This window comes from Aspergillus versicolor (genome assembly GCF_001890125.1).
Source record: "Aspergillus versicolor CBS 583.65 unplaced genomic scaffold ASPVEscaffold_1, whole genome shotgun sequence".
Lineage (NCBI taxonomy): Eukaryota > Fungi > Ascomycota > Eurotiomycetes > Eurotiales > Aspergillaceae > Aspergillus > Aspergillus versicolor.
The window spans coordinates 741651-769624 of record NW_024467524.1 but is presented as its reverse complement, the minus strand read 5'-3'; the positions used below and the strand labels follow the sequence as shown (position 1 = coordinate 769624).

At 49.2% G+C, this 27974-nt stretch overlaps 10 protein-coding genes across 10 annotated transcripts; 6 read left to right on the top strand and 4 right to left on the bottom strand.

Annotated features, from left to right (window-relative positions):
- Positions 1-685: 685 nt before the first annotated feature.
- Positions 686-4561, bottom strand: ASPVEDRAFT_35398 (DNA ligase (ATP) DNL4). The gene is made up of 7 exons (XM_040810990.1): positions 4242-4561; positions 2073-4183; positions 1889-2020; positions 1702-1834; positions 1542-1647; positions 1061-1490; positions 686-997 (listed from the first exon to the last, which is right to left on the bottom strand). Exons 1-7 carry the CDS (start codon positions 4301-4303, stop codon positions 972-974), a joined length of 3000 nt encoding a protein of 999 aa, XP_040661830.1. The 5' UTR covers positions 4304-4561; the 3' UTR covers positions 686-971.
- Positions 4532-7638, top strand: ASPVEDRAFT_35396 (uncharacterized protein). Its single transcript, XM_040810989.1, has 3 exons — positions 4532-4850; positions 4963-5014; positions 5065-7638. Exons 1-3 carry the CDS (start codon positions 4754-4756, stop codon positions 7334-7336), a joined length of 2421 nt encoding a protein of 806 aa, XP_040661829.1. The 5' UTR covers positions 4532-4753; the 3' UTR covers positions 7337-7638.
- ASPVEDRAFT_215857 (zinc-dependent alcohol dehydrogenase family protein) lies at positions 7614-9157 on the top strand. Its single transcript, XM_040809469.1, has 2 exons — positions 7614-8401; positions 8480-9157. The coding sequence occupies exons 1-2, from the start codon at positions 7891-7893 to the stop codon at positions 9004-9006; spliced, it is 1038 nt and encodes a 345-aa protein (XP_040661828.1). The 5' UTR covers positions 7614-7890; the 3' UTR covers positions 9007-9157.
- Positions 9144-13025, bottom strand: ASPVEDRAFT_215914 (putative C2H2 transcription factor). Its single transcript, XM_040809470.1, has 6 exons — positions 12701-13025; positions 12376-12592; positions 10806-12327; positions 10467-10733; positions 10271-10415; positions 9144-10213 (listed from the first exon to the last, which is right to left on the bottom strand). Exons 1-6 carry the CDS (start codon positions 12729-12731, stop codon positions 9309-9311), a joined length of 3087 nt encoding a protein of 1028 aa, XP_040661827.1. The 5' UTR covers positions 12732-13025; the 3' UTR covers positions 9144-9308.
- On the top strand, positions 12934-15082 carry irs4. The gene has a single exon (XM_040810988.1). It carries the CDS (start codon positions 13320-13322, stop codon positions 14961-14963), a length of 1644 nt encoding a protein of 547 aa, XP_040661826.1. The 5' UTR covers positions 12934-13319; the 3' UTR covers positions 14964-15082.
- A 251-nt stretch (positions 15083-15333) lies between these two features.
- Positions 15334-18914, top strand: ASPVEDRAFT_35393 (uncharacterized protein). Its single transcript, XM_040810987.1, has 10 exons — positions 15334-15913; positions 16049-16094; positions 16192-16351; positions 16427-16631; positions 16680-17256; positions 17316-17354; positions 17411-17479; positions 17536-17792; positions 17851-18503; positions 18553-18914. Exons 1-10 carry the CDS (start codon positions 15780-15782, stop codon positions 18594-18596), a joined length of 2184 nt encoding a protein of 727 aa, XP_040661825.1. The 5' UTR covers positions 15334-15779; the 3' UTR covers positions 18597-18914.
- ASPVEDRAFT_35392 (uncharacterized protein) lies at positions 18644-22088 on the bottom strand. The gene is made up of 5 exons (XM_040810986.1): positions 21569-22088; positions 19655-21475; positions 19516-19595; positions 19303-19452; positions 18644-19205 (listed from the first exon to the last, which is right to left on the bottom strand). Exons 1-5 carry the CDS (start codon positions 21665-21667, stop codon positions 18947-18949), a joined length of 2409 nt encoding a protein of 802 aa, XP_040661824.1. The 5' UTR covers positions 21668-22088; the 3' UTR covers positions 18644-18946.
- Positions 22075-24669, top strand: spb1 (rRNA methyltransferase spb1; the record flags this gene model as incomplete). The annotated part of the gene is made up of 4 exons (XM_040813991.1): positions 22075-22092; positions 22159-22308; positions 22370-24059; positions 24113-24669. 4 exons carry the CDS (start codon positions 22075-22077, stop codon positions 24667-24669), a joined length of 2415 nt encoding a protein of 804 aa, XP_040661823.1.
- Positions 24670-24825: 156 nt separating this feature from the next.
- Positions 24826-27077, top strand: dot1 (histone methyltransferase DOT1). Its single transcript, XM_040810985.1, has 2 exons — positions 24826-25604; positions 25677-27077. Exons 1-2 carry the CDS (start codon positions 25057-25059, stop codon positions 26638-26640), a joined length of 1512 nt encoding a protein of 503 aa, XP_040661822.1. The 5' UTR covers positions 24826-25056; the 3' UTR covers positions 26641-27077.
- Positions 26759-27771, bottom strand: ASPVEDRAFT_871638 (ATG16 family protein; the record flags this gene model as incomplete). Its single annotated transcript, XM_040817992.1, has 3 exons — positions 26759-27176; positions 27240-27604; positions 27687-27771. 3 exons carry the CDS (start codon positions 27769-27771, stop codon positions 27018-27020), a joined length of 609 nt encoding a protein of 202 aa, XP_040661821.1. The 3' UTR covers positions 26759-27017.
- Positions 27772-27974: the final 203 nt, after the last annotated feature.

Genomic DNA, 27974 nt, shown 5'->3' with positions numbered 1-27974 from the left:
TTTATCTTCAAAATGGCCGTCGCCTCAATATAGCGAAGATTACATCCAAAATCAGAAATGCTATTATTATGATTAACTTGAATATCTACTCCGTAAAAACACAGTATGCACTCTGTATCGAGCCAGCAACGGGCACAACATCCGAGGCATCGACTCTGAGCCGATTATCCGTAATTGGACAGAAGCTCATGCACAGTGACGTTCCATGGATGCCACCAAACACTAGTGCAATGGATTTTCACGAGAAAGCCCCCAGAGAGAGTATTATCTAACCCTTGCAGTGAATGGCTCACGTTTCCTTGCAGAGCGGGGAGAGCCCAGAGAGAGCGAGTTGACACATCACTACTCCATCCATTCTCGGTACTACTATATGGAATTCATGGGCGAGAACTCCTTACTACTAGCCTCTTATCTGAAAGGTTGCGCGTCGGCCGATGGTCCACTCGACGCACCGCTACGTACAGGAGACAATGGCGAAGTTCAACTGGATGCCGGATAGCCTACGCTGCCTGGCAGCCTGGCAGCCTGACTCCCTAGTGTCCAGTGAACCCTTCCCTCGACCCAATCGAGAACTAGCGTCCAACCCCATTTTGCAGCTTTCCTGCTTTCTCTGGTCCAAGAGAGGGGTCGTCTCTTCTCTGGGGGTTTCTTTGTTGGCAGGGTTACTATGGGGGAATGGATGCGGTGCACGGGCGGGATTGGGATTGGGCGTTGACGTTGAGAACATACATATTTAGTGGTCATCTGGCTAAGCTGGTGACTTGGCTGATACTGCAGGTTGCAAGAAGAGGAAACAGTGAAGTCATGCTCTTTTGGGTACTATATTTTGAAGCTAGGTGTTTATTACCGCTATGGTGATCAGGCGTATTTGCATCGGCAAGGGGTATCTGAATTTTCAAATGTGTAATATATGCTATACCACTCATTCACTGGGGTTTGAGATATGCTGGTATGGGCGTGAATGAACGTTCTCATGATTTATGGGATGGTTGGAAGCCTAAATGAGTTGATAAGGGTTAGTCTGCTTGCATGGACTCCGGCCAGGAGGATGAAGACTCACGCTCTTCATCCAAGAGTGTCCGCTCTTTCCAGCTTTCCTCAATCCATTCAACATTGACAATGTGTGGAATCCGTTTCCGCGCTGATAGCGTTTCACGAAGCGTAGATATTTCCGATGCTGGGGTCTCCGGGCCCACGACAATATGTGTAATAGATGGATCATCCGCTGATTCTGCCACGCTTGCACCGGCAAACCTCGCTGTGTTCCTGGCTCGGTTGGTTCTATTTGACTGTTTTGGTTGAGAACTGTTTGATTCCAGATCATCCTCGCCGCTTTCAGGGAAATATATGATCAATCCCTTGAATAGCCACCCCAACGGCATTGTCCAACCAGAATCGACCTTTTCTTGAATACTTTCTGTAACCCTTTCAATGACCTCAGGACTGCAGGCTTCATTGTCCTTCCGTTCTTTGCCCATTTTCTCCAAAAGCTTATCGATGTCAGCAAGCAACGATACCATGGACTCTTGGTTGACACTTACATCCCGCAGTTCTTCGACTGTGGTATCGCGAGCATAACTGTCATTGAATTGATCTATGCTCGCTGACACTGATTCTTGTTTATCTTTTGTGGTGAAAAACATATGTCTAGGCGCAGTTAGTGAGTATCTGATTCCCAGTCATTGACAAGGGACTCCATACCTCGGCTCAAGAGGAAGAAGCAAATCCGGAAGACCAGCGTCAATTTCACTCTGGCGGATACAGTCAAGTATCCAAGATGGTCTGATGATGTCGACATCGCCACTTTTCTGCAAGGATGCTGCTTTCACTGTTCCTGTTCAAGTGTTAATCATCAAAGGGTTCCTAAAAGATCCCCGGCATGACTTACTCCTATCTGCGATACAAACCGTATCGGAAGCAGCGTTGTTCGTTTGATAGAATTTGCCTCCATTGGCTTTCACCAGACTCTCTAGTTCCGCCTTTGACTTCTTAACTGGTGTATTTGCATCGGTCAAGACATCTGGGACTGGTTAGTCATTGGCGATAAGAGAAGTACTAGGGTTTCAGTTTACAGAAGTTGAGCCCATCAAATATATGCCCTGATGGGCCAGAGTATTGAACCTCTGCATCCTCGCTATACCCCGCTACCGTGAGCGGCTTCTTAGTTGCTGCCTTTACCCGCTTCTTGCGGAAGTTCTCAACATTGAACTCCTTCTCCTTTTGTTCTTGTTCGACGTTGGACTTCAGATCTAGGAATTCCTGCACAGACAGTGCACTACTCCAGTCCTTATCCATGCGCAGCCGCTTGAACCGCGGGAACCGAAGCGTCAAACCGATTCGGAACTGGTCACTAACCGACACCGAGGCCGCTTTCACACAAAGAACCACTGAATTCTCAGGTTTTATCCACATGTCGGGTCGTTCGTGCTGAGCATCACCCCCTGCAAGTTCGATGTATGCCATGGGCGGCTTCTTGGGGTTCCACTCCGTCCACTTGCCGTCGGTGTGATGTCGAATGTTCGCGTAGTCGGCAGCCGTGAAGCCCCCTCCTACTTTGCAGAAAGAATAACACTTGGTGGGGTTCGACCCTTGAGAAGACTGCCCCTCACCAACCCTCAAGCCGCACAAGAAGCTAGAAAGATTGCCGCCTCGGTGGCCAGACCCATAGTAGCCTCCGATAACGACGAGGTCAAGGGACTCCCCAAACTCGGTCATATATTCGGGCTTCACTTTCATCCAATCATCGTGTCGCTCATTCAATCGGTATGGGGACCTAGGGTTCTTTAGAACTAGACCTTCAGATGCTTCCGCCACTGCTCTCCTGAGCGAAGCTTCAACCTCGGCCTTGGTCGTAGCCTCTTCGAAAGAATGTATTTCAAATCGTCGATGTACAGGGTTTATGACTTTCTGTAAAGCATTTCGACGGTCACGTAGTGTGTACCTTGTCAAGTCTCGACCGTTGAGATAGAGGATATCAAAAATGCGGAGTAGCGGGTGTATGCCTTGTTGAAATGGATTCCTCTGCTCAGACAAAGCAGCCGTCTTGAGTGTACCAAAGGGTTCAGGGGCATCTTGTTCAGTGTTCCAAGTAATCATTTCGCCATCCAATATCAGGTTATCAGCCCCATCTGCGAAGGCATCTTTGAGGTGTCGGGTCAAGGAACCAGCGTCATCGTATATTCCATTACCGTAAAGATATGTGTAGTCTTTAGCTTTTCGTGACCAAAATTTGAACCTTTTGCCTCCTGGCACAGAAGCATCAGATACCATATGAACCTGCATACGTTCTCCATCAAGCTTTTCCTCAATCCAAAAAACAGGGTCATCTTCCGTTGGTCTCATGCGGTCAATCATGCGATCCAATGACTGCATCTGAAACTGCGCAAGTTGTGGTTGGAAGCATTGCATCAATGAAACGCCTCGATCTTCCGCATCAAGCCGGATATTGGGGTCGTGGAGCTCCCAGCAAACACGGCGCAGACTACTGGATATACTGTAGAGGTTTTCCGCATCAGGGTGCCACACATCAAAAAAGGTCCTCTCTGTCGCTCCCACTTTCATCTGCCGAAGTATAATCCGAATCAACCACATGAGCTCCTCGGGGTTCATCCGGCGGTAGAATTCCGCGAGAATAGGCAGCTGCTGCTCCTCCTTCGACGCAGTGGATAGCTGGTCAAGCTTCTCGTTAACTTCTTCGATCAACATACGCCCAACTTCTGTGCGCATTGGTCGTTTCGAGACGATATCATAGCACCTTCCGGCAAAATCGCCTGCCATGCTGGATGTGGCCGCTTGCCCAGGAAGCTTCCAATTCAGAAGATTAAACCCATCCTCAGAGTTCTTATCGATCTTCATAATTTTGACAAGCATCTTCCCTATCATCTTCTCTTTCATCCCATACATTGGCCGGTCTCGGTCCTTGTCTGGAAGGATTAGTCGGAATGCGGGGTAAATGTCGTCGCCGACCTCTTTCCGCCATCTTGAGATAAAGCGATCTATAACATCGCGCCGTCTTTCGAATGGATTTAGATTTGTGGCTGACTGGCCATGAGGACCGGCTTTCCTGCGACCCCCTGGTGGCCCAGCAGGGTTCTTTTTTATTTCACTAAGAGGGCGGAAGAGAGTCTCGAAGAGATCGTGGAATGGCAAGGTGGGAGCAGTGTTTCGAGGACGATTCGGATATCTATGTCAAATCGCAATGTTAGCTCAATTATGGCATGGGGGAGATAGAGGATGTTTACTTTTCATCAAGGTCGGACTCTTCGCCCTCCATAGCTTCGCGCATGTTTTCATCGCGATCCATTGCGATTGTAAGTCCGTATTCAAGGTCCCATATAAGAACAAGAGAGATTTATGCTCCTCGTGGACCAGGAACAGCTTGAGAATTTGAATTGACTCGCTGTCAGAGGAGGCGGAGACGCAGATCGCAGGCAGCTGTAGGCTCCAACCGCTATCGATAAGGATGCATGTGAGGTGACATCACAAGCCAGGAAGCTCTCGTCTCTCGTGGAGTCACCATACAACAGACTCGGAAACCATTTGGCTATTGGGTCAATAAAATCAGCGGTGTATATTGCTGGTAAAGGCTCCCCAAGGTCGTATTCACTCTGACCATTTGGTACAGTGCATGTGGCTGAGCAGCATCTGCCCCGATCTCTTTATCTTATCCGTCTTTTCCCCCCACATTGTTGGAGAAAGAAATCGATTGTCTACTTCGAACTTACCAACCTACATCTCTTAACTACATCTCCAAATGCCCAGAGGAAGGCCTAGGTCTGAAGTCGCTCCATGCCGGTATTGCAAAAGGCAATTCAAGCGACTGGAGCATTTGCAGCGTCATGAGCGAACCCGTCCGTTGCCCCCTTCCCCGATCCTGTTTGCATTACCGGGCCATGTTCAATTTACACTCTAAGTATTTGTAAATTATTCTGTATGCATTTATAGTTGACTGATTTAGCATAGACACCCAGGAGAAGCCGTTTTCATGCCACTGTGGTTGCTCGTTCGGGCGGCAGTAAGTATATGTGCAGAATTGTGAGATTCAGTACCTGAACTTGTTCCCAGGGACCTTTTGGCGCGCCATGAAAGGCTATATCATTCTGAAGCAGATTCTAGACCTGAGGTTGATGCAGGTGTTCAACGTCCTCCACACATGCCAGCCTCCTTCGATCAAAGCCAAGGCACAGGTCTGACACCACAATCAAATCTAGGCAGTTCTAGCACCGCGCCAAACCTAGGCTTGGACTTCTCCCATTTTACAGAAACAGTGGCTCCAGACTCTAATGTTTCAACCTATCTCGCTTCTGGGGATTTGTACCCTCAAGTGGATGTGTCTCAGGAAGGACTGCAAATCCCTGATCCGTTCTGGGGAAATGATGCATTCTCATTCCCAAATTTTGTACCGTCACAATTCCTTGACACTGACGTCTCTCTATATAATCTTTTTCATCAGCCCTCTTTCCCGAGAGACTCCGTGTCTCAAGCACCCGCCCAAAGCCCATTAGAAACACACTCAACCCAAAGCAATTCTGAGTCCGAAGCAGAATTTCGTGCTCTGGAGACGAACCCTATTCCAGAGCGTCCGCCCAAATTCCCGTCTGTAGGAGACCAACTCCAGAATACTGGGCTAGAAACTGGGTCAGATGCCGTGAGATGCCCGTGGGCCGTGTCATCAGCGACCTACAAAACAATTCTGGGCGAGATCACACAGTATCAAGATGCACTATCGAATTTTTCACCACCATCAAGATGTGCCCTGGTCCGCTACCTGGAGGGCTACTTCAACGGGTTTCAAAAACACCTACCTTTCCTTCATCCACCAACCTTTGACCCAGGTAATATCAAGATTGAGCTTCTCCTGTCCATGGCTGCAATGGGAGCGATGTACCGATTTGAATATCCCACTGGCCATTATTTATATGGGGCTGCACGATCTGTTCTGGATTATCGTCTCCAGATTCACCGTAGAAGTCTAGTCGGTCAACTCACCCGGAAACCCCAGGATTTTTTTGCTACTGGAAGCTGTCCAGGCCACTCTACTGGCCTCCTATCGAATACTAACGAGAACGATGACTCCAGTTCTCGAACACGAGGGCCAGACTTTTCCTGTTCAAATCTCCACACCGCGCAAGCTCTAATTATTCTGATGGTTATGAGCTCATGGGGTCAGAAATCTTTAGTACAGGATAGCATAGCAACATGCAGCCAGCTTGCCTTTATGATACGCGATATCGGAATGCACGAGTCAGATAATACCAACGATCGAGATCTCAGATGGCTGGAGTGGGTAGCTTACGAAAAACGACGGCGCACATTGTTCGCGGCGTATACTATTTTCAACATGCACACCATCGCTTTCAATGTGCCTCCTATGATCTTAACTCGCGAAGTCTCCCTTAATCTGCCATCCTGCGAAGCTGAATGGAATGCCACTTCCTCAGTGCCATGGGAACGCTATCGCGCGCTGTCTGCTCTGCATAAACGTGGATTTTCAGCAACCATGGATCGATTGACAAATGGGGAAAGTATATGTGAGGAAGGGGCTATCTCATCGTTTTCCAACTATGTCCTAATTCACGGGCTGGTTCAGAAAATTTATCTTGAGGTCCAAGATGGAACATTTCCTGCTCGGGAAATTTCTACAAAACCTGAACTGCAAAAATCCATAGAAATGGCCCTCAGGTCCTGGCAGTGTTCCTGGGAAGCTACGTGGGAGTCAACACTAGACCCTTGCTCGCCTAAAGGGCCGCTGGGATTCAATGCAACAGCCTTACTGCGGTTGGCTTATATCCGGCTTAATTCCCGTGTCGCAATGTGTCATGAAATGATCTCTGATGACCCTGATCATATAAGAAAAGTTCTTACCCAGGTTCGCAAAATCCAGCTCACACGATCTCCTTCGCTAGATCGCACAGTCCTACAATGCATCCATGCGCTCAGTATTCCTGTACGAGTGGGTATTGCATACGTCGCGCACACGCAGACATTACATTGGGGAGTACAACACTCAATATGCCATCTTGAATGCGCTTTGTTTCTCACAATGTGGCTGCAGGGGATTTTGGATGCTGTTAGAGTGGACGGGATGAACTCGCTGCGTGGAGATGAGCAGCAACTGCTTGCTATGACGCAAAATTTGGTTCAAGAAACCCATCTACGGGAGACGGTAGATCAAGAGGGTGACCCTGCGTCCAACATCCATCGTCTTACGGCATCGATAAGTCGACTTTGGGCGGAGATCTCGAGCGGTACTCATGCGTTTGATATTGTGCACCGAGTAGGGAGATCTCTTTCTGTACTTGCTAGCGTTCTAGAATCGCAGCACTCTGGCACTTGACAAGCAGGAGATGTATACCCGATATGTATTATATTTTTCGTATCTTGAATGCCTTGTTTATGATCAAATACTGAAATGTAGGGCATGTTATCCCATGGGGGTTGCGGGGTCTCGCCGACCTTCTTAAGCAAACCTGTCTATTCTATCATGGTTCTGTCCCCATTCGGCAGCCTTCTCGAAAAGTGAAGTTTGTATCATTAAACTATTTCGTTATTCTTTACCTATGTCAAGTGCCTTGTTTGCTTCCCATCTTGCCAAGCTTACAAATACTCTCACGATTTTCAACCCCAACTCTCGCCTCCACCACAATTGGGGTTAAAATTCAATTCGCATCTTCTTCTTCGAGTGATTGGAGATTTTACAGTAATTGTGGATGACAAATGAGATAACAAATCAAGCTGATATTTCGAATCTCGGGATGATCTCCATGACGTTCAATAAATTGGGGGGGAGGATAACGCAACATATATAAATACTATCCGTCGACAACGTATTATAGATATCCCAAAAATAAAGAACCGCCACACACATTTCAACCATCACCCATAACCATCATGTCCAACCAAACCGTCCTCCGTCTCCCCCAGCGAGACAGCTGGTCCAGACTCACCTCATCCACCGAGCCCTGTCCGCAAGCCTCCAAACACGAAGTTCTCATCAAGATCCGCAGTGTTGCCCTAAACTTCCGCGACATTGCAATCGCAACAAGCCAATACCCTTTCCCCGTGAAAGACAATGTCGTCCCTGGTTCTGATGCAGCCGGAGACATCGTCGAAATCGGCGAGGGTGTCTCGGGGTTTGAAATTGGTGATAAGGTCGTCATCGCCTTTGACCCTTCCTCTCTGTATGGCCCTATTAAGACTTGGGGTGGAGGATTGGGCGGGCCTATCGACGGCGTTCTCAGGGAGTACATTGCGGTTCCATACCATTCAGTGATTAAGATCCCTGCTACGTCCACTCTGAGTTATGCGCAGTGGGCGAGCGTTGTCTGTACCGGTGCTACAGCTTGGAACTCGCTGTACGGTGCCATTCCTATCCGCCCTGGACAAACGGTTCTTTTCCAGGGTAAGTACCCATACTCAACCTTACAGTTATATAAATCATGTCCAGATATCATTGCATACTAACACTCCAATTACCCAGGAACTGGCGGCGTCTCTATAACCGGACTCGTCCTCGCCAAAGCCGCTGGCGCAACAACAATCATCACCTCCTCCTCAGACGCGAAGCTCCGACACGTCAGGGAAAAGTACGGCGTTGACCACACAATCAACTACAAAACCACCCCCGACTGGGCCACCGAGGCGCAGCACATCACAAACGGACAAGGGGTAGACTATATCTTCGAGAACGGCGGATCGGGTACAATCAAGCAGTCGATTAACGCCATTGCATTCGGCGGCGTGATTTCAGTGATTGGGTTCCTTGCGTCTGCGAGCCAGGAGGAGATGCCTGATGTTGCAGGACTGGCGTTGAGCAAGGGTGCTATTGTGCGTGGGATCATGATTGGGTCGAAGCAGTTGCTTGAGGAGGCCGTTAGGTTTATTGGGAATAGAGATCTGGATGTTCCTGTTGAGAAGACGTTTGAATTTAACCGGGAGGAAGTTGTCAGTGCTTTTGAGTATTTGACTAGTGGGCAGCATGTTGGAAAGGTTTGTATTGAGTTTTAAGTTATTGGGTGGCTGTTTATTCTGTTAAGTTGGGGGATGTCTTATATAGTTGAGAGCTTTATTCAATATATGGCCTAAGACTGTATAGAATCCGAATACCTCAAAGCAAAGGCTGTGAAAATAGATTTATAGTGGAGAAATATAAGCTGAAGTACGATATTTCTAGAACAACAAAGGTATAAAGATCTCAAAGGACGAAACCTCACCAACCAGCAGCCCCATAACATCAACGAACCGGAGACTTGATGGTCCAGCCACTTCATAGTTCCCGTCATAGAATGAACAACAAGGACAAATATATATCATACCAAATCAATAAGCCTCATCAAAGTTAGCATAAATGCTTTCGCCAAGCCCCAGGAGTGAAGACCCGAGAGAGTTTCGCAGCCAACTCGCAAAATTTGCTCCGGCCCATGTGGTGCGCAAATATCTCCTACATTCGTCAACATCCCTTTCATCATTTGACCCTCTCTAACAAAGGATTGTACTAGCTCATCAGAGCACGGCTGGTCGAGGTTAATAACGCTAGGTCCGATTGCTGAGTCGCGTCGGGAAGTCGCGAGGTCGGGAGAAGCTTGCTTATAGCACAGCCCGTACGCCCATAGCGTGAGTATTGCGAGGTAGGTGGCTTCTGGCTCGTGGAACGCCTTGGTGGAGTACTTGCGCACATGGTATAGCACCGATCCGGCGTGAATGACGGCTAAACGGGCTTTATACTGATCATGTTTGATCCAGCGTAACACATAATGCCACTCAATAACCCGTTGACGGTCTTCCCAGTTGACCTCCTGCGTAGCTAGCAGGTTTACTAAATGCCGAATTTCTCGGAACGGCGCGAGAAGTATGATACGGGCGGTGTGGAGGTGCAAGATTGTGGGATGTTCGTGCCCGTTTGCTTTGGCTATGGTGCCGTTCGCAGTCCAATGGAGGATATCCAAACAATCGCACGCGCTGTTGCGCCATTTCGAATACGAAGGGATCCCTGGTAGCCAAACAGATCCTGATGGAATTGCTAGCTTTCGGGACTGCTTTTTGGCGGTTGGATTCCAGAATGATAGCGGGCGGCGGAAGTACTCGCCCACTTCCCACATTCGATGGTATAGTGCATGTATGAGCAGAACGTGGCTGAACTCGCTTATTTCGGGTATAAGCTTTTTTTCGATGTACAAGGTCAGCACCGCGTCGTAAAGGGAAATCTTTTCCTGCTCTACAACGTAAATGTCAGCCTTGAATTACTGGAGCATACGTGAAATAGCAATAATACCTGAGTTTCCTTCACGAAGGCCTTTCCATATACGAGATGAGGCTGCGTGCCAGATCTTTTCATTGCACGGAAGAGGTGCTTCGCCGTCATCTAGAGAAAAATACGATTTCGTGTCGAACTGGTAGGAAGCTGTACAATCCACAAGCTGGCATCACTTAGCATATCACTTCAATAGTGGTAGCACGGTATCTCATACCCATATCAGATATCCCGTACGTCTTCGAGACTCTTCTTCAACCCATATAATCCATTGTTGCTCATCGGGCGGTTGATCTGATTCAGTAGTCGGATTGTCTGAGCGGGACAGGAGCTTCTCGCGCGTTGCAAGGTTGATGAGATCACCAAAGTCGCCAAGTGCGGAAAGCTTGCCATTTTCACTGCCCCCATGAAGTCTCCCAATACAATTCAGTAAAATTGCTTGAAGGAGCCAGAGTGGCGGGTGTTCAGATATGCTCTTCTCTTTCTGGAGTGAAACTCTTCAATTAGCTACCAAGAAAAAATGTGACTACCATGCACAGAAATTACTACCACTCACCTCAACACTGACTGCTCGACGAAGAAACTCGTGGAAAGCTGTTGCCGTCCCGTTTTGCTCACAGAAGCTTGCAGAGTGGCTGCCTATTGCGGCTAATGCAAGCGTGATTATCCAGTGACATTTGTTTGGATTAAATGTTGGAGTATGGAAAATTGGGTATATGGGGTGGAAGAAGTGAAAATAATGATGAAGAAAATTCGATAGCGTTTGTGTATCTGGAAAATTGCTCGAGTCGAATTTGGAATAAAGAAAATTTTCGGTACAACATAGACGCAAAAACGCCTGGCGTATTTCATCGTACGTCGTAGGTTCAAGGTTGCAACCAACTGGGGTTTCGGGCATGGAGTCCGTTTGTAGTTCCTGAGTTGGCGGAAATGCAAACTGAGGTTTGCTATTTTGAAACTTTAGAAATATATCGAGGGACTCAGCATTTTGCGTTGGCCACGATGACTGGGTCCGCCTGTGCTTTGGAAGTCGTTCACTTGGCTCACCAACAGTAGGGTCTGTAGGTCGTTTGGATGGACCCGATTGTGATTGCTGACGCTGTCCACGAGCGAAATGACCGGGGCTTTCTACATCGCCGAGCGAAGTGCTTCCAGAAGGCGTTTGGGAGATACTCCCCGACAAAGAAGAGCCCTGAGTGTCCGTATTGATAACCGGAGGTAGCCATGTTGTCTGGCTTAACGAGCCATCGAACACGCCTGCTTGAAAAGGGTGTTGGACCCCAGACGTTAAACCTTGATCAGGCGCCGATTCGAGTAAAAAGTCGCTTGACAGCCAATTTATTGTAGGAGCTGCGGTTTGACCTAGAAGTGGTTGCGGGAAGCCTAATTGTACATGTGCGTTGCCCGAACCCGAAATCCCAGCAACGAAGTTACCAGGTGGAGCAACTTCAGTGTGCTGCCCGTCTAATGGATAGCCGAGTCGCTTTTGGTCAACCGCCAGAGGCGGTTGGATCTGAGTTGGCGGGGCCTGGGGATATAATTGTTGGTTTACACCCCCGTACGGGGGAAATGATTCCGAGACGGCAGCAACGTCCGCTCGAATTAGGGAGGGCGAATGTCCGTCACGTTCAATGTCCGCATGGATATTGGGCCCCAGCATACTATCTGAGCGGGACGTAGAAAGGGTATGGGATTCCGGCACGTGCAGTTGAAACTGGCCCATTTGATATCCGGGTCGACCGGCGGCGTTTCCACTTTCTTTACCCCGAGAGGCCTCGGGGCCATGTACGGAGAAGGGATGTGACGTTGATCCGGAGAGCGGACCTTTCCCATCGAGCGATATAGTTTGGCTTGCGCCCTTCTGAACCTTGGCTTTGGAGCGTCGCTCGGTCGGATACTGGCATTCGAGAGATCTGTTTTCGCAACGAGTACACGGCATACCACCGCTACAACGCACCCTCGCAAGCGCACATTTGTAGCAAGCGCGAAACGTCTTGACGGTAATTCGGTGTGTGCGATCCTTTCCCCCGTCAGTGCCTATGGTATGATGACTCAACTCATGGCGATGAAGCGTGTCACTGGTGATAGTTAGACCGAGGACCCGGACGAAAGGTGCACTAACATACGTTCTGGAGAAATGACGACCGCATTGAGTGCACTCGAAAGGCTTCTCCTTAGTATGGCTGCGAAAATGGCGCTTCAGGTGCTCGGGTCTCCTGAACGTGCTCTGGCAAATCGAGCACTTGGTTTGGCCGCTGGCAGACGAACTCTCTTCAATGTCAGGACCATGGTTGGCGCCGCCAGGTCTAGCTGTCGCTTCAGCTTCCTGCGGATCTGAAGATTCTGTGATGGATTGTTATTCTATGACTGCCTCCAGACTGGCTGGATTGCGGGGGAGCGGAGATGAAGGTTGGAGACTTGGGTGTGGGTTACGGAGAGGACTGCAAGTACCTTGGCTGGTATCGCTCTTTTCCGGGGTCATACTGCCTCACGGACGACTGAGTCAAAGACGACAGGAAAATAGCATTATAGCGCAATGCATCAGGACAGGGAGACATAGGAGAGAAGCAGGATAACCCCGGCGCATCGCAAAAGAGACGCGGTTTCTCGAAGCAGAGCTAGTCGTGTGAAAGTGGGCCGATCACACATTTCGAGCCTCTGAAGAAGTCGGTTGATATTAAGCCAGATTTAAGACTGGGGGAGGAAGCGGGGAAGTCCGAGATACGGGAGCCAGGGCTGTCGCTGCTGCGATTTGCGAATGCGTTTATGGAACCGGGAGTTATCCGTCATGTCATCTTTGCTGCTCGGTTAAATAATGGCGAATAAAAATAGAATATTCAGGCGGAGACGCAGCAGCGTTGTTGACGTTTGAAACTCCGCATGGGCTCACGATGGGGATTTTCAGCTGAGACAACGGGTGACACAGGAGCCTCATCTCAATGCAAGCTCGGCCACCCCTATTCTCGAGTTTCAACGCGTTTCCCACCGACCGATCTCGATATCGACACCAAACACGAGCATTCTTCGGCCTGCAGCTCGACCATGTTCCAGACTTAGGCTCGTTCCACGAATGGCCAAACCAGGTTTGACCCCCTCGCGGGACCGCCGACTGCCTCCCCGCAATAATGTGAACGCGAACACCTCTCCGAATCGCGCTGCTTTACAGGGAGCTCTGCTAGCTTTCAACCATGCTACGCCCCCAAAATCCCAGTCTCCATTAAACATGGCAGCCCGCCCGCCCATTTCGCTTCTCGACTCCGACCCCGATCCCATGCCAGAGCTGCCCGAACCTGGAACCATAAAGGATAAAATCGCCCTCTTCAGCTCAAATCCAGCTACGCTTGAGCCGAACAACAGGCCTAAGAGTGCGGCCGGAAGTGTACCAGACATTACGCGCCAGAAAACCCCCCAATTGCTTGCGGCTGAGATTGCTGCGGGAAGCTCGAATGGGCCAAATAGCAAGACTACAGGCGTGGATGCGCAAAGGGCCCAGTTACAACGGATTGGAGCGGCCCTGCCGTCACCTATCCCGGTTCGAAAGCCACTCGCAAACTCGCGGATATTGGACCCGTACTTTGACGATCCTGAAGAACATTCACCTCCAAAACGTTACGTTGGCCAAAGGTCCGCCTCACCCAAACCTTCGACATCTTCCCGACCTCCGATAACGAAGCCGCGCCCTGTCCCGCCACCTATACCTCGAAAACCTTCGCCCGCGTTTAGTGAGCCCCTATCAGTCGATCGCCGTCATGAAAATCGAAACCGGTTCGAGTCTCCGAGCGGCCCTATCCCTCTTCGCTCCAAGGCTTCTGCATCCACACTGCCCGAGGAAGAACAGCCTCCTGCACTTCCACCGCGACGAGCCGCGACCGTGATGACCAATTATGCATACGAACCGCAAGTTAATTTGGGACGCGCTAGGTCCCCAGCGTTTCCATCCAGCCCGAGTGTCATGTCATTATACAGCCAGTCGCAAAATCGCAGCAGTACAAGCATGCTTGACAGTCTTTCGGATGTGACTAGAGACGGAACCTCGGATGCAGTCGCAGCTTCGTCACTCGCATCAAACCGGGCACTACAGACAAGGAGGCCATCGCCACCGCCTCCTCCGCCATCACGCAGACGAAGATCCCGATCTCGATCCATATTGGGCCTCCAACATCAACATAAAAAGGATCGCTCAGCCGATCAAAGCCCAGGAGGGCTTCGCGAGACCCTCCGAACACAACCCAAACCAGACGACGAAGACGAGCGGAATCGCCGCCAACACCGAAATCACCTCATCCGTAAGCATCCTCATAAGCACCAAGAAGGCGATCGAAAACGATGGAGAAGTGAAATCACAGAGAAAGAGCGCAAGAGATATGAGGGCGTCTGGGCTGCAAATAAAGGACTACTCATACCTCCTAACCAAGTGGCGGACAAGAAGGCCGCAGAGAATGGAATCCCGCCGGGTATGTATCCTCCAGGTGCTCTGGAGATGGTTGTGAACCTTGTAGTTCAAGATATCTGGTCGAGGAGCCGCCTCCCGGACCACGTCCTGGAGCGAGTCTGGAACCTCGTGGACGGACAGAACATTGGCCTGTTGACGCGCGCGGAGTTTGTCGTGGGAATGTGGCTGATCGATCAGCAACTGCGAGGACACAAGCTTCCAGCAGTCGTTCCTGATAGTGTATGGGCCAGCGTCACGCGGGTTCCAGGCATCTCTCTATAATGCACTATACCAAGCCTTAGATACTGCTATACTAGTACGAGTTGGAAAGCCAGATAGAAGTTCAATCTTAAGTAACTATTGATCACACCAAATACAAAATCGATTCCAACAAAGCTTCTCTCCACCGTAAACTTCGGATCGTGCGGTAGAAAGTCCTGACAGGGCCTGGAAAGACAGCAGGACGAGCGAAGACCGCGGCACGTGATCCCAGCGGACCAAAAGTGGAAAGAGCGAGGAAATCCCGTCGAGGTCCCGAGAAAACGGAAGGCGCGCTGGAGGCCGCGATCCGATCATTCAGATGATGTGCTCGATCGTAGGCCTGGGATAGCCACATTCTTGAAAACCATCGTCCAATTGAGTGCTCCCCAAGGCTGGCCTTCTCCAGGGCCTGCATGATCTTCGCAGTGACTCTTGTTATGTGAAGCCCGACCACGCCACATTAAGCCGCTCCTGTCATGACCAAATCCCGAACGCCCACTGTTCGGGATTTGGTCGTAAGCCAACAATGGCTGATTCATCCCGCCTGGTCCCTTTGCGACTAACGGGCGATCCACGCTCTATATATCAGACCACTCTTTCGGGCCCTGACTGCATTTGAGATCGGTATTCCCCGTGGTCGATGAGAAGACGGGGAAACTTTGACGATTGCACTGTTCGGCACCACGGAGCGATGCGCATCCCGACAGTCTTCGTTTGCGGGCGATTGTAGTACGCTCTCCTCCAAAGGGCTGCATGAACCAGGCCGACAAAGATTCGGGCCTTGCCAACGTACTCTTAACGCCCGTACGTTGACCGATGAATTTCTCGGAATTCATCATGGTTTTGGACCAAGTTGAACACCAGGGGAATCTTAATGGTGTCTCAGCAGTGACACAGTCTATCACGTCGAGGCCCACTGTTGTCCGCAAGAAATTCGCAAAGCCGCCAGTCAAGGTAGCCTGTTTAGCTTGGTAAGGAATGCCATGGCTTAATGCTGTCCCTGTGGACCCCATTTCCCCCCATTCTGTCTGGAATAAAGCTTGTCTTGAATTCAAACTTACCTACAAGCACTATCTTATACATCTCAACTGACTAATTGGTTGCAGTCGTGCTTCGAGGACTCGTTGTGATGGACAGGATCCTTGCGCCAACGTAGGTCTTCTCCATGTCATTTGGTTTCTCTCTCTCTAGCTTTGTTATAATTGAGGTATGATTGGCTAATGCTGGGACAAATCGTCTCCTTGTTCAGTGTCTTAGCAAGAAAAGAAAATGTTCCTATCTGCCAAGTAAGCGTGGGGGTCCAAGGAAGAAAAAGAAGGCCCCCATTCCAGCAGAAGACATTGTTCAGCAAAAACAAGGTGATGTCGAGAACCCTGTTCTCACACCAGTGACCCCAGATTTTGAGGACGGTATGTCGATCCAACCGCCGCCTTTACTGAGCAAACCCCAGCAGACCCCGAAATTAGGCTAACAAACAGTAATAGCCCTATTCGGTCAGATCGATGTGCTTTCAACCCCTGGTGCTGGGCTCAGAAACTTAGACTTTCCATCGGATGTTCAATCACTGTTTGCAGGTCTATTCGCTCCGAATGATGGCGGTAACACTCAGGTTCAAATGGAACCTACCCCATCCTCATCAAGCGCATCGTCACCATCCGTAGTCAGGACATACGGCAGTGAACACGAAATGTAAGTTATTTCTTGTATGGTATTGGACTATACTAACCGTGAACCTAGATTAAATGCTTATTATGATTTCATTCATAACTATTTTCCGATACTGCCACCGAGAGTAGCACCCGCTTCCGTTGACAGCCCCTTGGATGGCGTTGGCTCCTACTTAGAATCTCCCACCGAGGAACCAGCTATCGTTTATCAACCTCGTTCTCCGCTCAGTCTGGCAATATCTGCCGTTCTAGCACTAGTGCCTCACTCAAATGACTCGGATCCGTCATCCGCTAACTCAATCATCCGACGCCGGACATTTGCGCATGCCTTCGCACAAATGGCTAATGCTAGCATCGAATCCGATTGTGAACTTCATGCTTCCCCGTCAAACCCCTTTGAATCTCCGGGCAGTGATCGCCAATTAATCAATCGAGAATCATTTCACCCTCAAACTCCCGTAGAGCTTGAGAGCATTCTTGCGTTGTTAATACTTTCTGTGTACGAATACACCCAGCGTGGGAATCTCCTAAAGATGAGGTACCGTGCTGGCCAAGCGTTGGCAATAGCATTAGACATGTCCCTGCATTCTCTTGGGGAAGAGTATGATGGATTTGCGGAGGCTCGAAGGAGGGCATGGTGGATGACGGTAAAACTATCCTTATTCCAAACTCTACTCCAGTCACTGACTTTTGTATTCTTAAACAGTACTACTGTGTCCTTCAAGGCTCGATTGTTAGTACGACAGTGAGTTCACCTGGTCAAAATTCTGTCAACGTTGTTCTAATGCCTGTGACAACTAGCCTCTTTCCATCGACGCGAATGACCCGCAGTTCGTTACGCCTTATCCTAGGTTTGCTGCCGATCCCGATGTAAGTAATGTTAAGACCTATGCCATAAGAAATATCCCATTTAACGATATCCGCAGGGCTGGTCTATTTTGATCCAATCTCAGCAAATACTGGTAACGGCAACTCAATTCGTCATCGATCTTAAGAAATGCATTCCTACGGGGACCAATATGCCATACATTTCTGAGAGCATGCAGCGACTTGACACGTGGTCGAACACAATATTGTCGCAATCGAACCTCCCTGCGTTGGTTTCTCGGACTGTTGATGGTAATCTACCCGAGCATACAACAGCGCAGAGTATCCGTGCGATATCAAGGATAAAGCTGTCAAGGTTAGTGCTGACTGAATGGTAACAAAAAGTATATATCGTATGCTGACACTCAGTTCAGTTCCCAGATCAAAATCCATCGCTTCAGAGCATTCTCAGACATCCCGATATTCCTTAAAAGGCACTGTGATCTAACCGCAGCTAATTCATCGGAGCCGGCATCGAAATGCGCCCCTAAAGGCTCAAAGCCTTCGGGTGAGATTTCGAATATTGGCTGCTCTTGTACTAGTTTGGATCAATTCAAACATTCATCCTCGAGCGAGTACGCGCCGTCATCTACATCGTCCACATCGTCCGAGTTTCAATCCTTACCTCAGTACTCGTTCATTGACGAATTTCCTTATACCAGCCAACATTCAGCAAGGGTTTGCTTGAGGGCGTCCTTATTAATATCGCACATGTTTCAAAGTTTACCTGTGCCTCAACCGCTCACTGGCTGCAATAGCCCGCACCAAGCACTGCAATCTCTACCTCTGAACCAGTATCCAAGAACTATGCCGTCATTTGCGTGTTGCCTAATGCAAGGCAGCTATGCCCTTCTGATGATATTCTATCAAACGAATTTGGCAAATCAGGTGCCGACGGAATTCGGAAACAATCAGGCCAATGCCCCGTCTGATAGATTCACAGAAGAACTCCGTCAAGGGCTTGAACGGATTATTAACGCCATCTCGAATTATACCATTTCTTATGAGGCATTAAATGGAATGAAAGGTGAGTAAGGATTTGATGTTATAGCGAGCCAAGCTGACAGCAAACCCAGACGACATTCAAGGTGCATATCATACGGCGTTCTTACAGGGGTAGATGATAACCTCTGCTGCATTTGCATATTGGACATTCTGCGGTGGGTGATATTGAGACCTCGCAAATGGGGCTAGGCTAGTAATGATCGAAGCTATTATATATTAATACCTATTTTCTTGGTTGTCATATACCCCACTACTGAGTTGGTTTACATTGATTTGCATCCATCCGGAGTGTACATAAGCGGGTCATGCGTAGATCTATCGGTTTTTGCTTATATTGATATTCAAAGTTCTGCTCCCTCACTTTAGAAGATAACGTATTTCATACTCTATTAGTTTATATATTCATGATAAAAAATTGGATACAACCCAGCAAAACATCAACTTTCCCAAAGTATATGATTTCAGTCAAAGTTTAGAGCGTATGCCTTCTAAGCGGAACTTGACATCTTTTAGGACTTTGCTCGTGGGCTTCCAGTCATCGAACTGCTTCAAAAGTTCCATAGTTTCGTTGTATAATTCGTGTCGCACATATTCTTCTTCGAGGAGACCACGCATAGCAAATGGGAGAATATATGGGTTTGTTGCAGGAGGTGGGTGACTCCGTTTTATGTTAAGGGGTGCGGATGAGACAGGGGATGTTTCGAGGGCGAATTCGATTGCGAGTCTGAGGTGTTTGTTAGTTAAAATTCAATATATACTTTAAATTTCTGTTGAGAAAGTCTTTGGTAGGAAGAAGCAATGGGAATAATGGGTGGACATACCGATATACGGCGTCGTCATCGTAAAGTCGGGAGTGGCCTTCTCCTGTGTAGAGACTACCTGCAAGTGGAGAGCTGAGTTCGCGGATGAGACCGTGGTCTGAGACGCCGAGGTTGCGGAGTTTGAGGGCGAATCCAACCAAGTGTGAAACACTATGGAGAAAAAAGTCAACGTTAGATGTCGGAACTGGCTTGTGCGGAGAAGGTAAAACATACAAACTTGGGGCGTGAACCCTGCCGTCGACGAAGACGGCTCGGTATATGTATGGGTGGGACACAGGGGAGAATAGGGACGACTATTTCAAGTTAGTTCTCGGATTGTTCGCTATTACTGGGGTGTTATAGGGCCAGTTACCTCTAACGAGACGAGCTGATCATCGATACTCCCAACATAGGAGATTCGTACTCCGAAGTCTATACATGTCCTTAAAGCGGACTCGTAGCCCTTGGAGACTTGGCTGTACGGCAAAGCAAACTCGAATAGTTCTCCAGCAGAGCCGCTGATCCATCTAGACCTGTAGTCTGTAAACGGTCCAAGATTTACGCCAGCCATAGCACAGATTCCAACTCGATTGGCGTTGACACAACCGAACGCTATAAGTTTAGCAACCAGCATGATTCCAACCGGAACCCCTTGACTATGGCACGCAACCAGAATGAAATCAGCGCGCCTTATTTCCTCCATCCAGTTGAGAAGTAGTTTCCAAAGCAGATCCACTCGTTCGGCGATGCGCCCTTCGCCTTCTAGGGCGATTTTCTCAATCTCGCAAGTGTATCCGTTGTCTTCCGTATATTTGCGTATAGCTTCAGCGGCCATGTTGGAAAACCTAACAGATGTTCCAGTCGGCTGACCAAGGACACTTCGTATCAAAGGGGCAGGGAAGTAACCATGGATCCCTATTGCCAAAGCCCTTTTAATGCGCGGGGGATGAGGGACCTTATAGACGTGTTGGTTATTGGCCTCCTTGTTATAGTGGAGGAATCGACCGATCGATTGGAGCAATGTCGGTCTATCCTGGAAAGCAAATGTATCTTTAAAATGCGGGAGAACTTGGTTTGGTATAATCTTCTGCAGCTGTTTAGAGGCCTCAGGAGCAACCGGAATCGGAACCGGGGCCTCTGAAGTATTTGGTAGCTGTGATACAGCAGTGTCTGGTCCCGACAGATCACTAGGGGGAGCTTTGATTTTAACGCTTCCTTTGTTGATTATTTGTGGCTTTTGTCCGGTTTCAGTCTCCGGGCCACTCGCCACTTGTTCTGGAGGCACATCCCGACTTATAGTGGCTTCGGCTGCTTGGGCCTCTTGCGGTTTTCCCTGTATGGTGTCTTTGGCGGAATCTCTGAAGAAGAAAGACCAGGCAGACGCCCTGTTTCCCGTACTAGTCGGAGTAGCTGAGCCACTGTCTGTTTTTCTATTATCTTGTTCTTCTTGTGGACAAGGTGATGCGGTTGGAGTAGGAGGATTCTGTTCTACTGTGTTCACGGATGGCTCATCCTTAGGCTTGTCGGCCCCTTTGGATGGGGATGATCCGTACCACATCTGAAGCCAAGAGCGCTTTTGCGACGCGGGCGCGACTTCCGTAACCTCCGGCGAATTATTTGGGTCGTTTGCGCTAGGGTCTCGTGTCGTTTCTTGTAAAGGTTGTTCTACAGTTGAATATTCAAGCCCTGGCGCCTGTTTCGGTGTTTGCTCTGGGGTAGGTTCACTTGGAGTAGGTTTATCGCTTGCGAACGGTGTGTATACCCATGAAAGCCATCCACTAGGTTGACTTACAGCCGGGACCGCGTTGTCTGAGTTCGCAGGCTGGCCAGTTGCATCCGACTGAGATTCCTCTGAGCCAACTGTATCTATCCCGCTATTATCATTTGATGCCTCCTTATCAGTTGTTTTCCCTGGCGAAGCACGGTCCGGTTCGTGGTTCTCTGCGGGGGCCGATGTGGAACCATCTGAAGCAATGTTGATGCGGGTCGTTGTAGCGTTGGCGGGGAGGGATCTGGCCGACCCGCCCACTCGTTTTGTAAGCTGAAGAGAAGGATGTCGTTGTTGTTTTGGAGTGTCAAGTTGAGGTGTAGATACAGACGCGGCGTTGGATGGGTTGGGCTTGGCCATCGAAATGCTCTCACGGGCAACCTCGGTAACAGGGGCCGCTTTTGACGGCCAGACGCTTGGATACCACTTTCATACAAGTTAGCTATAGAACCATCGAATTTCAAGACCATGGTCACTTGGAAAAAGAGATGAATCACGCCGGGAAGAGACCAAACTTACTAGGCTCCCTCTCGAATTGGACCGTTCGCCGTTCGGGGAGGAGATCTCAGGCGATTGAGGGCTAGGTTTTACTCTCTTGCGAGGACCCGTGGACGCCATGGAAGCTGCAATAAGAACATCACCGAAACTAAATAAAATTTGAGGTATTTGAGGCGCTGAAATGCGTACGAAGGTAACTGCTATTAACGACAAAGGACTAAAATTAGAGCTGAATTATTGATTATGGCAAGGTTATTGTTCTGACTCTTTCCCACCCAACCACACGTCACATGCATGCTCTTAGTAGGCGTCACCGCCTTTGTATTCTGCCTCAGGCGCAAACATGTGGCTGGTGCCCGTCACTGCCACACGTGACTAAAGAAGGGAAATTGTGGGGCTAGATCCAGGCCGATAACTTTTTTTTCTTTTGGATAAACTCGGATTCTCAAAAGAACAGGCCTTTCCATCAGGTTAATTTTGTCGCCCCGGGTTGCTGCCGAGACCATCTCGACCACCGGTATCGCACAATGGCGATTCAGAAAAAGGTATTTTAGTTTGGTTTAACGAAAACAATTTCACTAGAAGTTCACTAAATGCTGACCTTCTCATAGCACGGCAAGGGTCGTTTGGATAAGTGGTATCGCCTTGCGAAGGAAAAGGGATACCGAGCAAGAGCCGCGTTCAAATTGGTTCAACTGAACAAGAAATATGGCTTCTTGGAAAAGAGCAAGGTTTTGCTGGATCTTTGCGCGGCACCTGGAGTGAGTACCCTGGATGGTCGCCCGGCTTTAATCTTTCGAATTGTACTAACAACTAGATAAGTCATGGTGTCAAGTTGCTGCAGAATGCATGCCTGCTCAGAGCTTAATCGTTGGTGTCGATTTGGCCCCCATCAAACCGATCCCCCGAGTCATTACCTTCCAGAACGATATCACGACGGAAAAATGTCGCGCTACGATCCGATCACATTTTAAGCACTGGAAGGCGGATACAGTTCTGCACGATGGTGCGCCGAATGTTGGTACGGCGTGGGTTCAGGATGCTTTCTCTCAGGCGGAGTTGGTGCTTGAATCTCTTAAGCTTGCTACGGAGTTTCTGGCCGAGGGTGGTACATTCGTAACCAAGGTTTTCCGATCAAAGGATTACAACCCTTTACTGTGGGTTTTTAAGCAGTTGTTCTCGTCCGTCGAAGCGACCAAGCCTCCATCCTCCCGAAATGTCTCCGCTGAAATCTTCGTTGTCTGCCGCGGTTTCAAAGCACCAAAGCGCATCGACCCCAAGTTTCTTGACCCGAAGCATGTGTTTGCGGAACTTGCAGACCCTACACCCAATAACGAAGCTAAGGTGTTCAACCCTGAAAAGAAGAAGCGAAAGAGAGAGGGTTATGAGGAAGGCGATTGGACCCAGTTCAAGGAAGTCCCAGTGACGGAGTTCATCAACACTACAGATCCAATTGCAATTCTCGGTTCGGCCAACAAGCTGAGCTTCCAGCAACTCCCTGGGGGAGACCTTGCGTTGGCTACGTTGGATCGGCTACCAGAGACCACTGAGGAGATCCGCAATTGCTGTGAGGATTTGAAGGTCCTGGGTAAAAAGGAGTTCAGAAACCTTCTCCGGTGGCGTCTCAAGGTTCGCGAGAAGTTTGGACTGGTAGTGAAAAAGGGACCAGCTAAGGCAGACGTAACCGAAGAAGTGGCGGAGATTGCTCCCATGGACGATGAGCTTGCCATTCAAGAAGAGCTCCATCGCTTGAAAGACAAGGAGAGCACGAGGAGCAAGAAGGAAAGACGCAAAGAGAACGAGAAGAAGCGCAAAGAAATCGTTCGATTGCAGATGCACATGACAACTCCCATGGACATCGGAGCGGAGCAGTTAGGGCCCGGGGGAGATGACGCCACATTCTCCCTTAAGCGTGCTGAGAGGGCTGGGGCAAAGGATGCCATGGCGTCAGGGAAAGAAATTGCAGTTGAGAGTGAGAGCGAAGAATCCGAATCAGAGTCAGAATACGCCGGAAGCGACGACGAAGAGGACCGTCTAGAGAGGGAACTCGACTCGCTATATGAACAGTATCAAGGCCGCAAAGAAGATAAGGATTCGAAACTGCGAGCAAAGAAAGCTCGCAAGGAGTACGAAGCTGAGGAGTGGGAAGGGTTCTCCGGATCAGACAAAGGGAGTGATGACGAAGAGGAAGAGGATGCAGAGACCGAATCCCGTGCTGCTCCTTCAAATGAAGCTCTCTCTAATAACGCCGCGCTATTCTTCGACCAGGACATCTTTCAGGGTTTGGAAGGTGTTGGCGATGAGGAGGACGAAGAAGAAGACGAAGACGAAGAGGACGAGGACGAGGAGGATACGGACAACGAGGTAGTGGAAGAAAAACGACCGCAAAGCAAAGCCGTACCTGAGAAACAGAAGAAGGCCAACGGTACCAAGAACAGTAAGCCATCCGAAGACTCTTCGGATGACGAGTTCGAAGAGGCCGAGGAACCGCGCAAAAAGAATGGCCAGCCTGGTAAGTAACACCAAGGAACGTAATATGACAATAGTTGCTAACTACATTGCTAGACATTGATATTATCACGGCTGAAGCTATGGCGCTGGCTCAGCAGATGGCTACTGGAGAAAAGAAGTCGCATGATGTGTTCGATGACGGATTCAACCGATACGCCTTCCGTGATGTCGACGGTCTCCCAGAATGGTTCATTGACGACGAGGGCAAGCACAGTAAACCAACCCGTCCAATCACCAAAGCAGCAGCAGCAGCAATTCAAGAGAAGATGCGCGCTATCAATGCTCGACCTATCAAGAAGGTGATGGAGGCCAAGGGCCGCAAGAAGCTCAAGGCAGCCCAGCGGATAGAAAAACTTCGCAAGAAGTCCGCGCTACTGGCGGAGGATGACACCCTGAGCGAGAGGGACAAGGCCCAGGCTATTACACGAATGATGAACAGGGCGACCAAGAAGAAACCCAAGCAGCAGGCGAAGGTGGTTGTTGCCAAGGGAAGCAACAGGGGTATTTCTGGCCGGCCCAAGGGAGTGAAGGGTAAATATAAGATCGTGGATGCTAGAATGAAGAAGGACGTGCGGGCTCAGAAGCGACTGGCGAAGAAGAAGCAAAAATAGATTTACATATCTGTACATAATACATAGACAGGTCGAGACAAATCTGATACCCGTGAACCAACCGACAGAAGATGAATCTCTGATTCCTTGTAGAAGACCCAGAGCCATGGGAGTGGATATGACTAAGAGTGGCAACCTTATCGATCGTCGCCGAGTGCTGCTTTTCTTCACCCGCCATCGATCTCACGCGGGCCGGGGCTGGATTTTCGCATTTGCTTCACACGCTCTTTTACCCTTTTCTCTCGTTACTCTGCAGCTTGTCGTACATATGTTGCTGCCAGTGTAAATATTCCCTTGTCTATATTACTGCCTCTCTTTCTTCCGAGTTGATTTTTATCTTCGCTTTTCATACTTTATTCCAGCCCGCCCGACCGCCACTACTACTCGATGGGATTCTTTGATCACCTCCAAAGAGGAGGCTTTTCGCTCCAACCGAAGAAGCCGCAGATTCGTCAGGTGGTACAGTCGCGACCTGCCCCCTCCTCACGCCCGGCACCTCAAATCGCAAATAAGCCTTCCTCAGGAAATCTCTCCGCCGAACCTCGGCAGAAGACTCGAGAATCCGCCAGCCGGTCAGCCTCGGGGGATAGAAAGCTCTCACAATCGAAGCGGCGACTGACGCCGTTACGGAACCGAAAGCGCCCGACTCCCGAACTGCGGTTGTCTAGTGATGATGACGACGAGGGGAGCGACACGGATACCTCTCTCGAAGTACGCAAACGCGCAAGGACAGGTGACAGCGCAGAGCCGGATTATGGGAGACGGCTGCGATCAGTGAAGGCGTTCTCTGGGGATGACGCTAAATCGCTTCCCATTGTACACGCGGCGGAGATCACGTCTGTGCAGAAGCCGGGGAAGTTCAAGCCAGCATTTGGGAATGCAGATCAGACCTCGGAAATTCTCCTGCAGTATCCTAGTGCGACGCCGAAAGAAAGGTATGGATGCTCACAAGTTTATTTGCGACAATCGAATGTTGGCTAACGGTATTTTATTTTCTCGCATTCTAGATACGAAGTGGTGGTTCCCCGCGACGATAATGAGTTTAAACCCCTCGATGATATTGTCCAGGTAATCGAAACAATAACCCAGGCATACATACCTGAGGACGAACTGGACGAATTCAACAATGAGTCGAGTGGTATTAAGCGAAGATTACGGCGCGGCCTCGCACGCGGAGACGAACCCGAGTTTCGCCAATCTGTCACGGACTATAACCAAGCCATTGAACGTCTACGGGAAAGCGGAAGTGTCGCGAAAAATCTAGACGCCACTCACCGGCTTAGTTTGCCTCACGTCGAACGAATCCTGACACAGATCTATTCTCGGACGGTGTCACCACGAGTTGAATCTCTTCGACAATATGAGAATGGATCTGACAACGTGTATGGTGAACTTCTTCCTCGGTTTATCAGCTCTATCTTCAAAGAAACCGGGCTTAAATCGAATCATGTTTTCGTTGACCTCGGGTCCGGAGTGGGGAATGTGGTTCTACAGGCAGCCTTGGAAATAGGTTGCGAGAGCTGGGGTTGCGAGATGATGCAAAACGCATGCGACCTGGCAGAGCTTCAACAGTCAGAGTTCAAGGCGCGATGCCGCCTGTGGGGCATTGCACCAGGAAAGACTCACCTAGTGCGAGGAGATTTCCTCAAGGAGCAAAGCATTATCGATGTTCTGAAAAGAGCCGATGTTGTCTTGATAAATAACCAAGCCTTTACCCCGCAACTCAATAACGAATTGATCAACCATTTCTTGGATATGAAGGAGGGATGCCAAATCGTCTCCCTCAAGTCATTCGTCCCTGTTGGCCATAAGATTCAGTCGCGGAATCTTAATTCACCTATCAACCTTTTGACAGTCAAACAAAGACATTATTGGTCTAACAGTGTTAGTTGGACTGATGTTGGTGGCTCATATTTCATCGCCTCGAAAGATAGTTCTCGGCTCAAGGCTTTTTCGGATAGTTTGGCATAAGCTATTCTCGATACCGTGGCGCCGCAGAACACTATTTGGACAAATGCCTCCTTGTATAAACTTTTTTGAGTTCTTTTGGTGCACGGAAGATGTTGTATTTTGACGACGTAAATAGGATACCATTATTATTGCCAATACAGAATAGATACCATATTTCACCTTCATTATAAAAATTACTGGAGTTTTACAGGTCACCAGATCGCCAGGGGCACATTGTCCACTTTATGAGTTCAAGGCATGCGTTCAAATCTAAAGGCCCAGTTTATGAAGAGTAGCGTACTGTCTACGCAGTGGAATGTTCTATATGCCGGAGGGATATTAGAAATGAAAGGGGGCGGCCAGCTATTCACCAAATTCAAAGAAAGCCAGGGAGGGTATCACGAGAACTTGGAAGCATCATTCATGGCATCTGCCTCTATCCCCATCCTGGCCATCCATCGGTCAACCAGATCATGGTTTTCCCTTTGCAGACGATCTGCGCGCTGTTCGGCCATGTTAATTTGAAGGTTCAACGCAGCTAACTCGTCTTGAAATTCCTGGAGACAACAGGTGTTAGACTGTTTCCCAAGGTCATTAGTTAAGCGACTAGCCAAACATACTTCTAAAAGCTTTGCTTTCCCCTTTAATTCCTCATCTCTATCCCTTAATCGAAGTTGCAGGTTGGCGATTTCACTCTCCATCGAGGTAATTCGTTTAGCGTCATGAGTGTTTCTTTTCCGCAGCCTTTCCAGCTCTGTAGTTGCACGAGCAAGTCGTTCTTGAAGCTCGGTACGGGATCGTTGTGCTTCTGCTAGATCTGTTCTCGTCGTGGATAGAATATCCTGTGGGGAAGGTCCTTGTACTCGAGGTGCCTGTTGTCTGGGATCGGCGACTGGTGGGGGGTTTATAGATTGCTGCGTAGCGATGCCCGGAGTACCCGGTGTTTCTACCACCGAGGAGGCTGTTCGATCGGCAAGCTTGGTATCTAAAGCAATTGAATATATTAGCAAGAAAAGTACACAGTAGAATCAGTAAGTATGAGAACCAAAAGGAAGGTTGATTCGTACAAGCATTGTATATTGTGAGGTTGGCCTTCTCATGGCGATCTCGAGCTGCCAAAGCGGCAGCGTACTCGCCCCTCCAGTGGGCCATGTGAGGGCAGCTTGTCAAGATAAACGAATCATGAGATGAGAGATGCCTTAATGATCATATTGCGACCCGAAGCTCGATACCAAAAACCCAAAGCTGCATCCGAGAAGAGGATCAGCTATGACAGCGCATAATGTTTAAACTGCCCGAGAGATGGGCGATAAGGCTAAGTGTAGCTAAGCCCCTCTTTGGCATCGTCGAACAGG

Coding starts and splice junctions, on each gene's coding strand:
- ASPVEDRAFT_35398 (XM_040810990.1), bottom strand. CDS start 4,303: ATGGATCGCGATGAAAACATGCGCGAAGCTATGGAGGGCGAAGAGTCC. Junction 1,648..1,701: donor CTTCTTCCTCTTGAGCCGAG/GTATGGAGTCCC, acceptor AACTGCGCCTAG/ACATATGTTTTTCACCACAA. Junction 998..1,060: donor GACACTCTTGGATGAAGAGC/GTGAGTCTTCAT, acceptor CAACTCATTTAG/GCTTCCAACCATCCCATAAA.
- ASPVEDRAFT_35396 (XM_040810989.1), top strand. CDS start 4,754: ATGCCCAGAGGAAGGCCTAGGTCTGAAGTCGCTCCATGCCGGTATTGC. Junction 4,851..4,962: donor GCAGCGTCATGAGCGAACCC/GTCCGTTGCCCC, acceptor GATTTAGCATAG/ACACCCAGGAGAAGCCGTTT. Junction 5,015..5,064: donor GGTTGCTCGTTCGGGCGGCA/GTAAGTATATGT, acceptor ACTTGTTCCCAG/GGACCTTTTGGCGCGCCATG.
- ASPVEDRAFT_215857 (XM_040809469.1), top strand. CDS start 7,891: ATGTCCAACCAAACCGTCCTCCGTCTCCCCCAGCGAGACAGCTGGTCC. Junction 8,402..8,479: donor ACAAACGGTTCTTTTCCAGG/GTAAGTACCCAT, acceptor CCAATTACCCAG/GAACTGGCGGCGTCTCTATA.
- ASPVEDRAFT_215914 (XM_040809470.1), bottom strand. CDS start 12,731: ATGACCCCGGAAAAGAGCGATACCAGCCAAG. Junction 12,328..12,375: donor GGTCGTCATTTCTCCAGAAC/GTATGTTAGTGC, acceptor AACTATCACCAG/TGACACGCTTCATCGCCATG. Junction 10,214..10,270: donor CCTTCGTGAAGGAAACTCAG/GTATTATTGCTA, acceptor TTTACGTTGTAG/AGCAGGAAAAGATTTCCCTT.
- irs4 (XM_040810988.1), top strand. CDS start 13,320: ATGGCCAAACCAGGTTTGACCCCCTCGCGGGACCGCCGACTGCCTCCC.
- ASPVEDRAFT_35393 (XM_040810987.1), top strand. CDS start 15,780: ATGGTTTTGGACCAAGTTGAACACCAGGGGAATCTTAATGGTGTCTCA. Junction 15,914..16,048: donor AAGGTAGCCTGTTTAGCTTG/GTAAGGAATGCC, acceptor AATTGGTTGCAG/TCGTGCTTCGAGGACTCGTT. Junction 17,355..17,410: donor GCTCGATTGTTAGTACGACA/GTGAGTTCACCT, acceptor TGTGACAACTAG/CCTCTTTCCATCGACGCGAA.
- ASPVEDRAFT_35392 (XM_040810986.1), bottom strand. CDS start 21,667: ATGGCGTCCACGGGTCCTCGCAAGAGAGTAAAACCTAGCCCTCAATCG. Junction 21,476..21,568: donor CCAATTCGAGAGGGAGCCTA/GTAAGTTTGGTC, acceptor CTTGTATGAAAG/TGGTATCCAAGCGTCTGGCC. Junction 19,453..19,515: donor AGGGTTCACGCCCCAAGTTT/GTATGTTTTACC, acceptor TTTTCTCCATAG/TGTTTCACACTTGGTTGGAT.
- dot1 (XM_040810985.1), top strand. CDS start 25,057: ATGGGATTCTTTGATCACCTCCAAAGAGGAGGCTTTTCGCTCCAACCG. Junction 25,605..25,676: donor AGTGCGACGCCGAAAGAAAG/GTATGGATGCTC, acceptor CTCGCATTCTAG/ATACGAAGTGGTGGTTCCCC.